We start from the raw sequence: 9,590 nt of genomic DNA, 5'->3' as shown, positions 1-9,590 counted from the left end.
CGACTGCCTCTCTCTCCTGATAGATAAGGAGGCCGCGAGTCCGATCTGTTTCGAACGCTTGCTTCTTTCCTGGTATTAGTTCCTCCTCCTCCGCGCCAGTGCTGTTATCGCTTCCTCGCTTCTGATCTCTTGCGTGCACGAGAGATTGGAAGGAGCAGTGCCTCCGAAACCACATCTTCGCCTGAGATCTGCACCGGGTAGGCGGGTGATCAGGTTTTTGGGGAGTGCCTCCCGCACGACTGCTCGCCATGTCTGGAGTTGCCGCCGCCGCTGCTGGAGGAGATGGCGGAGGTGGTGCGCCGCCAGGAGCTGGAGTTGGTGCCGCGAACGACAACATCAACGGAGGCAATTCTGCCTCACAATCCAGCGGAGGGCCATTCTCAGGGTATATCCTTCTCCTGTTCCCTGTGTTAGCGCTATCGCTTTACTGTTATGTGCGCTATGTTCCTGTTCCTGACATTCATGATGCCTCTAGCATGTTATTGCGTTACTGTAATGTTCCTGTTCCTGACATTCATGATGCGCATAGTGTGCTACTGGTTATGTTAAGATCACCCTATACTGCTTATGCCATGATTATTGCTTTAACATTTTGGATTAAAATATGCCGATTCATGACTATATTTCCAACACATTCCACATCTCCTGTACATGGCCATCAGAGAGAGAGTGTGTGTTTATATATATATATATATATATAGACACACACATACACACACGTATATATGTGTGTATGTAGCTCTGAACGATTAGGAAATCCGCAGTCATTAGATATAGTTATGGTTGATTTTGCTGTTTAATATCTCGAGCAGTGAAGGACCTAATATAATATTGAGATATGGTGTGAGCAATCAAATTAGTGAGGAATGGAGTATGACATAACAACATCCAGACATGATTGACAAATCAGAAGCAGCTAGAAGCGCATAGTGGTGGAGGCGGAGGCTTGTCTCTCCTCCAGGAAGCAGGATTCAGCGGCGCACATGCGAGGTGGTTGGGCGAGGGAGATGAAACATGAGTGGAGCGGCACCATGACCACACGCGACGCTGAATTCTTGCAGCGAGCATCACGTTCAACTCTATGTACGCCTTTGGAGTTGGAGGGGAGAGGGTGAGAAAGAAGATGGAACAGCTCTTCCCCGCAAGGCCCATCGACATGGCCAGTTTGCCCTGACTACGACAGCCGCTACAAGAGGACATCCGTCTAGCATGAGCTCACATAGTTGTTTATGAGGTTTTGGTTAGGGGGCCTCTTAGACAACATCTCGAGGGAGAAAAGTGATGATGAGCACTGACGCCGCCGTCTGTCGACATCTCAAGGAGAACCAAGACAAAGGTTTTCACCTGACAGCCCACCCAAGAGAGAGGGCACGGCTCGACAATGCCCCCAAAAGGAAAAACGATTCCTCTTGGGAGAAAAGCGATGATGAGCACTGACGCTGCCGTCTGTCGACATCTCAAGGAGAACCAAGACAAAGGTTTTCACCCTACAGCCCACCCAAGAGAGAGGGCGCGGCTCGACAACGCCCCCAAGAGGAAAAACGATTCCTAAAACATCGTCGTTGCCGGCCCGGCAAGACTGAGCTAGGTTTTACATCTGCCGCCTACTCTCTGACGTCCCACGGTTAACGCACCAATGCTTCACTACCGACGGTACTCTATCGGCACGTGGTCACAGCTGAAGTGACTTCGCCGCCCCCCCCCCCCCACCCCAAAAAAAAAAAAAAAAAAAGCTTCACCGGCTCGCTGCCGTCACTGCGTCGGCCTCGCGCGCCGTCAGCCCTAGTATGAAAAAAAGATGCCTTTCATTTCAAATTCCAAATCAATAAAACGAAGACATTTTGTTCCGTCTTCCCAGCTGAGTGGCTCTTGTCAGTCAACCAACTGAAGCCCGTGCACCCCCACGCGTTCACACTTGCTCTAATCATCTCCGCAATCGCGACGGCCCTGCGACCTCCCCCCATGGCGGCTACAACTACAAGTAGCAGCAGCGGCGGCGGCAACCGGATCTGGTCCTCCTCGCTCGCCGTCCTCGCGCTCGCCGTCGCCCTCGTCTCCCTCCTCTCCCTCCGCGCGCCGCCACCTGCTGCGCCCAGCATGGCCGACGACCTGCCCACCTCCGTCCACGACATCTCCGTCAAGGTAGCCAAGCTACGGCGTCTCGCTTTTCTCTTTTTTGATACTGTCTCGTGGTTTCTTGAAAGAGGGTGGATGAGGAGGTTCTTTCCGTGATTGGGGCTCGATGCGATGTAGTCTAGTGAGATGTTGCTTTTAGTTGTGGGGGGTGATTGTTTTTATCTTTGGCCAGGAACCCTAGATTGCTCCTTTTGTTGGGAATATTTGTAATTCTTGGCGGAATTGGATCATGTCGCCATGATGGGAGGTTGGATTTCAGGTGAATACTGTTGTTGTCACCGTAAAGATGAACTTTATTCTATATTAAGGTTAGATGGAAGTTTACCTTTTCTCTGAACATAGCACAGTGTGGATAGATGGCGTCAGTTCTGATAGGGACTTTCACATCCTACCGATGTTATTAGTAGTAATTGGTTTAACATTACTGTGCGAAATTTCAGTTGAACATACTTAGTGATTAACGCTTTCCTACTTAACTTTATATGTTACTCCGTATTCTGTTTCTTTGATTCGGCCTGTCAGCTGATGTTTGGTTCTTCCAAAGGATATAAAGGGAAATGATGTGAAGCTGAGCGAGTATGAGGGGAAGGTTCTTCTTATTGTTAATGTGGCCTCAAAATGGTACTTATCAGATCAGATTTCATTTATTTAGTTTTTGGGTAGACCTAATGTATTGCTCTCGGATTCTCATGAATTGGAAAATTGAAGTTTATCTAAGAATTAATTCATTAAGTTGAGCTAAACTTGTCAAATTACTAATTCTTTTTCAATGATTGGTATATGTGTGCTTGTGACATATATGCTCGTTTATTGGGATTTAGACCTCGCATATTCTGTCGAACATAAAAGTCATTGAAGTCCAACACACTTGTTCCATTGTTGGTCTTCTCACCAATACATTTGTGTTAGGCAGAGTGTTGCGTAATGACAAATGCTATGTCGTCATGTTTTCTCCTCTAGTGTGGGCTATATGAACATTTATGTTTCATTTCTTCACCTTTACTCTTTTGTAGTGGCTTAACAAATTCCAATTACAAGGAGTTGAATGTCTTGTACGAGAAATACAAAGAAAAAGGTATGCTCATTGCCACTGTTTTGAAGTTTAATCCTGATTCAGTTTATTTCAAAAGTAGCTTTTGTACATTCATTATCACTCTGTTGTTTATAAACGGCATTCAGGCCTTGAGATACTCGCATTTCCGTGCAACCAATTTGCTGGTCAAGAGCCTGGCAGCAATGAACAGATTGAGCAAACAGTTTGTACCAGATTCAAAGCAGAATTTCCTATTTTTGACAAGGTTGGTGGGCTTCACCTAGTCCTTCCATCTTTCCGTAAAACAGTCTCTTGCTGTACTATGTTATTATGATTTTTTTCCTACAGCTTGGTACTATTTTAAGTGCAAAAATAAGGTGTCTACTTAATGTTCATAGCTTTGTTTAGATTAATGGGTTTTCAATGTTCATTGCTCTGTACAGATGAATGTGGATTTCCCCCCTCTCAATTCTAGACCAATTGTAATGCCTTTCTAGATAATATTTTTAGATCAATTTCATATTTCCAGGAATGCTTTCTTTGTGAAAAAGATTTGTATGTAATAAATTACTCTCTTCTGTAAAACATTCAATTAATTCACTATGTCATACGGAAGATATAAGAGGCAAGTGATTTTAAGAATAACCCTACATTGCAAACCAAGGCTGTAACTTATCAAGTTATTATTGAGTTGTGTGAACTAACTGGTTCCCTCAAAACTTGAAGTTACTTCAGAACAGATACTGTTATATTTCCATATATGTCAAAACAAATACTTCTATATTCCAATATACAAACTTGATGCATTGTGAATGCTTAGATTGATGTTAACGGGAAGGAGGCCGCACCGCTATACAAGTTTTTGAAATCACAGAAAGGTGGATTCCTTGGTGATGGCATCAAATGGAACTTCACGAAGTTTCTCGTTGGTAAAGATGGCAAGGTTGTTGAGCGATATGCCCCGACGACTTCTCCATTAAAGATTGAGGTTTGACCCTCTATCAAGCGCCATTCGTATTTATTTGTTTTTCTTCTTTGTGAGCTGATACTCCTTTGGTACCCTATGCAGAATGATATCCAGAAGCTACTTGGGACCTCGTAACTTATTAACACGGAACACATATGTGTATGTCATATGTTGTATAATTGTTTGAAAATAAGGTGTTTGTACATGTAATGTGAAACACTCGTGCCCTGCAATTGGTTAAAATTGTCTATGTTCGTAAGAATGTGGTTTGCTTCTTTTAGACGCAGAAAATGTTCTTTGTACATTACTAACTATTCTGGAGTAGGAATTAATCTCGATGTTGTCAGGTGACCTACCAGGGTTCAGTTTCTAAAGTCGGTATTTAGATTAAATATTAACCAAAGCAAAATGTAGGATTTAAACTGTCATAAGATTTTAGGCAACTAGCCACAAGCCTGCTTCCAACCTCTCTGGTTTCAAATATTTGTCACCGCGTAATATTCGCCTTTTAACTTTAACCTCCCATCCTCAAAAAAAAATGTATACTTAAAAATATCCCATAATAATATTTACTCCCTCTGTTTCACAATGTAAGATTTTCTAGCATTGTCCATATTCATATATAAATATTAATAAATCTAGACACATGTAAAAATGTGTCTAGATTTATTAATATTTATATGAATGTGGACAATGCTACAAAGTCTTACATTGTGAAACGGAGGGAGTAATATGTATTGTGGCATAAATGTAAATACCACTTTCACAAATCATAGAGCATCGTTTCTACAAAATATTAGTATATACTAATAGTCCATTAAATTTTCAATGAATGCTGCTACCCCATAGTGCTTTAAGAAATAAAGAAAATATATGAAATTCCAAGAAAAGAAGAAAACATCTACCATTAATTTTGACCCATTATACGACATGACAAAAAACATCACGAAATAAAATAATCTAATGCATAATTAGACTAGATCTATAACATCACGAAATAAAATAATCTAATTATGATTAGCGCTTTCCCAAAAATAAGACCTACGTTCTAAAATATCGGCATATCAATGTAATAATATTATCTTTTATGAAACAAAATAATTTTAATTAAATGTGTTATGAAAAATATTTTGACATGATTATATCTTTAATATTTAGCGACCTACAATATTGCAAAACTAAACACTTTAATTGTAATTAGCGTTCCTAAATAACATTACCGTCGTTCTAAACTATCAACATGTCCAAATAATGTTTATTAGATATGTCATGAAAAATATTTTGACATAATTATATTTTTAATATTTAAAGTGAACACATTATAAAAAGAAGGCATCGGATGTGTTCTTGAAAATGGTATCAATATGTCTTAATTAAGAAGAATAGGGTGCTTCTTTGTCGGTCATTTCCTCTCCCATGTTTAGAGTTTAGATCTAACTAATCTTAGTATAAAGTATAAAATCCAGTTTAATCGACCCATATAGGGTTTACCTTATGTATCAATTCTACGTCACACTCAGACACTTATATCAATTCTGCTTATAAACCGGCAAACCGCTATCCACTAATAATTGAGTCAAGAATATTGGCGAGATTATTGTGTGTAACATATAATATCCAAGACCCGATGAAGATAAAGAAGAACGGCAACTAACTACTATACAAACTGGATGACTACCCCGTCGCGTTGCTACGGAAAATTAAGTTGCATAATATGTACAAATAAGATGTAATTTGATTATCAAAACTAAAACAATTTGATATAATTTTGAGCCTAAAAATAATTGAGATTGCATGTTTTTAAGAGAGAAGAAAGAAGAGACAATTTGGACCATAGATCTATCATCCAAAGGTTAGAAATAATTGGGGTGATGTGGCTTATTGAGAGAAGAGAGAAATAGCATTAACTACACTTAGTGGGGATGAACTATATAAGTATATAGGATTAGGTCTGTGTACGTCACTTTATAAACACAAATAACTAAAATTAGGTCGGCAATCACATGAAATAAAATAAAAAAATGCATCCTCGCGACAATATTCAAATCAAACAAAAAAAATACTTGTACATAACAATGAAAAAAAAATTGACAAATCCTCAACAATATACACCCTACATATAATTAAAAATAACCACCGCTAATCTCTGTGGCATATAATTTATGTATTTATTAGCCCATTAAAACATACTCCCTCCATCCACAAAAGTTATACGTATTACTTTTATCATCAAGACCAAAGAAAAATTAAATCATCTTGGATGCTACAAAATCAAGGAGTAAATGTAAGCATGCAACCAATGAGTATTTAAATGACTCCTTGGGTTCTAATCAAACATTTAATTTATCTACTCATTTAAGTCTTGAATGCATAAAGACTACAAATAGGAACAACTTATTTGGAAAAAAAACTCAAATGTGAAATTTGTCTAACTTTTGTGGATGGAGGGAGTAGAATCAATTAAATAAATTACTAAAATTTTTCCTATATGAAGTAAATACATCTATGTATTATTTATTAGGAAAAAGTAGGAATTACTCCCCTAAAATATCATGGTCGACCGAAATACCCCCCTGAACCCAAAAATCAGACGTTGCTCACTCTAAACTTTTACCCCCCTCGACACTGTTCTGAGTGGTTTTGGTTTAAGCTTGCACACGTGGCGCTAACGTGTTAATCCAGTCAGAAAAAGACTCCTTGGGCCCAGTTGTCATATCTCCCCCTCCCCCTCTCTCTCTCCTCCTGGTTCCTCTCTCTCTCCTCAGCGCCCTCTCTCTACCCGGTGGCCCAGTCCCTCTCTCTCGGACAGGCGGCCGCAGACGGGCTCTGGCACGCGGCTGCGGACGGGTGGTGGGCGGCTGTCACGCCCAGAAATTCACGAACCAGAATTTCCAAGTTGAATGTGCATTAAACCCCTGTCCAGGACCAGTCAGGGTACACAAATGACAATTGTTGATATACAGATCCACGTCTTACAAAAATATAAAAGATTACAAATGCAGCGGAAAAGATAAAAGCAAGCTAAACTTGGAAGCTTGACTTCTGCAACGGGGCGACTCCACTCCACAGGCAATCCTTGTCAGCAGCGACGAAACCAACTTCAACAAGACAGCTCCCACTAAGAAGATCTTCAGCTCTAGTGTGGGGGAAAAGAGAGCAAGACTGAGTACTACCCACTGTACTCAGCAAGTCATACCAGAAAAGGAGGTATGATGCAGGATATAACCAAAGGAGGCTAAAGGTTCTTTTGCATAAAACTAGCATTTAAAAGCAGTAAAAACAATTGTAGTAATTAATAAATATTAACCACTCACTGTCAAATGCTGCACCACGTTGCAACATGCCCAACCAACCACCTGAACTACACCAGTTCATTAAGCTAAACTAGGGGTGAGACTAATCACGGTGAATTTAGTTGATCGCCCATAACCGCGGGCACGACTATTCGAATAGTTTTACTCTAGCCAGAGGTGTACAACTGTACCCACAAGACACGATTCTACACATGTCGCCATGCCCCGAAGTATCACCATGATACTGCAAAGGGGGAAATCGTGACAAGACCCTTCGCATAACCCGCCCCTAACCATCCACACCACGCTAAGGTTTCACCCCCACCCCTCAAAAGGCAGTGGGAAGTCCCCTCGTGTGTCACGGTGAATCCGGCAGCTGGACAACCGGACACCCCGGCCGACCCAACTCCATCACGCCCACCCTCGCCACCAGTGCCTAGGAAAGGGTCGAGCTATACTTTAGATCAAGCAGTTACCCACTCCCGCTTGTGGTAAGCACGGTAAGTCTCCTAGGGTTTCCCGTGAACCGGTCCTTAACTGCCATGGATGCGACCTGCAAAACCATGCACCCACGGCCCACCATTCAGTGTATTTTAATTAACTAACACCATTGCGGTGGCACCAATCCAAAGCTATGCTAATAGTCAAAGTCTATGTAATAATGTGATCCCCAGTTGTGTACTAGTTGAACTAAGCATGGTTAAGCATTTCCTAAACCAACATCTAGTCATTTTTATACCCAAGGTATCAATGGCATAGGGTAAACAATAAATGGCTGAGTAATAGGACCCATCCCACATGATGTTGTAAAAGGATGCAACATTTAATAGGAATACAGGATATTTGTAAATTGGGTACAATATGATCAAATGTAATGCATGACTTGCCTTGCCCTCGCACTGATGAGACCACAGCAACATCTTCGAGGAACCGTGGATTGACGAAACGGCCGAAATCTACACGACAAACAAAGCACACAAGCAAAACACACTATAAGACTACTGAAACAGGAAGCAAAACCATTTTTATTGGATTCTAGGGATTTTTATGAATTTACTGAGACTTGAATGGACTTAAACGGAGCTTGGATGAATTAGTTATGAATTTTAGAAGATTCTCTGTGTTTTTACTAATAAAGAAAAAGCCTTAATTAATTATTGCGCAATAAATCCCCAGGGCTGACGACAGCAAGGGGGGACGGCTCGGCAGGCGGGCCCCGCATGTCAGCGGCACAAAGGGCGGCCGGTCTACCGTGGACCGGGACCATGCGGGTAGTCCACCGCCGGTCCACAGGACCGACGGTCCAGATCAGCCGGGAGGCCGATCGGACGGCGCGGGCATGGCGAGGCACGGCTCGGCTAGGCACAAAGCTGGCCGGCCGGCCATGGCGGGGTGGCGGCGGCGCACGGCCATCGGCGACGACCGGCGGCGCGGGAGACGGCGGCGGCCGTCGCGAAGGCGGCGGCGCGGCCAAGGCATCGGCACACACGGGAGAAGAAAGGAGGGGGTTCTCACCGCGGGTTGGCTGGCGTGGGAGGAAGACGACGGCGAACGACGGCGGCTAGCGGTGAACGGCGGGGTGCGCGGGATGGACGAGGCGGTCCTCGACCTCGCGAGGCCGATGGTGGCGATGGAGCGGCGTGGCGGTGGGACTAGCGGCGGCTAGTGGCGGATGGAGGCGGTAGTAGGCGGCGGCATGTGGGGAGAGCGGTATGGCGATGGCGCACGGCAAGCGTGCGGCCGCCGAGAAAGCTCTCGCGGCAGCGAAGCTAGCGGCGGCGATTGCGCGGCGCGGCGGCGGCTGGAGCTGCGGCGACGCGCGATCGGAGAGCCGTGGCAGCGGCGGAGCTTGGCGAGATCAGCGCGGGCGCGGTAGGGAACACGGGAGGGTGCGGCGAGAGCGGAAAGAGGGAGAGTTGGCTCGGGGTAGTGTTTTTATGGGCGCTTGAGGGGTGGAAACGGCCGGGGATGGCCCCTATTTTGCCGGTGACGTGGGGAGTGGAGGTAGAGAGAGGGGTGAATTCGAATTCGAATCCCGCCCATTTTTGGGCGCGCGCGAGAGCGGGAAGAGGTGGGGGAGGTGGGCAGTGTGGGTGCGGGGTGCGGGTGCGGGAGGCGGGGAAGGTGGGCGGCGTCGGGAGTGGCGGTTCGGCGGCGGTTA

General features: G+C 44.0%; 1 protein-coding gene across 1 annotated transcript; it reads left to right on the top strand.

Moving 5' to 3' along the window:
- Positions 1 to 1,849: 1,849 nt before the first annotated feature.
- On the top strand, positions 1,850 to 4,443 carry LOC127755076 (probable glutathione peroxidase 2). Its single transcript, XM_052280712.1, has 6 exons — positions 1,850 to 2,142; positions 2,681 to 2,757; positions 3,150 to 3,211; positions 3,316 to 3,434; positions 3,990 to 4,157; positions 4,239 to 4,443. Exons 1-6 carry the CDS (start codon positions 1,963 to 1,965, stop codon positions 4,269 to 4,271), a joined length of 639 nt encoding a protein of 212 aa, XP_052136672.1. The 5' UTR covers positions 1,850 to 1,962; the 3' UTR covers positions 4,272 to 4,443.
- The last annotated feature ends 5,147 nt before the right edge of the window (positions 4,444 to 9,590 follow it).

This window comes from Oryza glaberrima, chromosome 11, assembly GCF_000147395.1.
Source record: "Oryza glaberrima chromosome 11, OglaRS2, whole genome shotgun sequence".
Lineage (NCBI taxonomy): Eukaryota > Viridiplantae > Streptophyta > Magnoliopsida > Poales > Poaceae > Oryza > Oryza glaberrima.
This window is presented reverse-complemented; position numbering and strand designations above follow the sequence as displayed.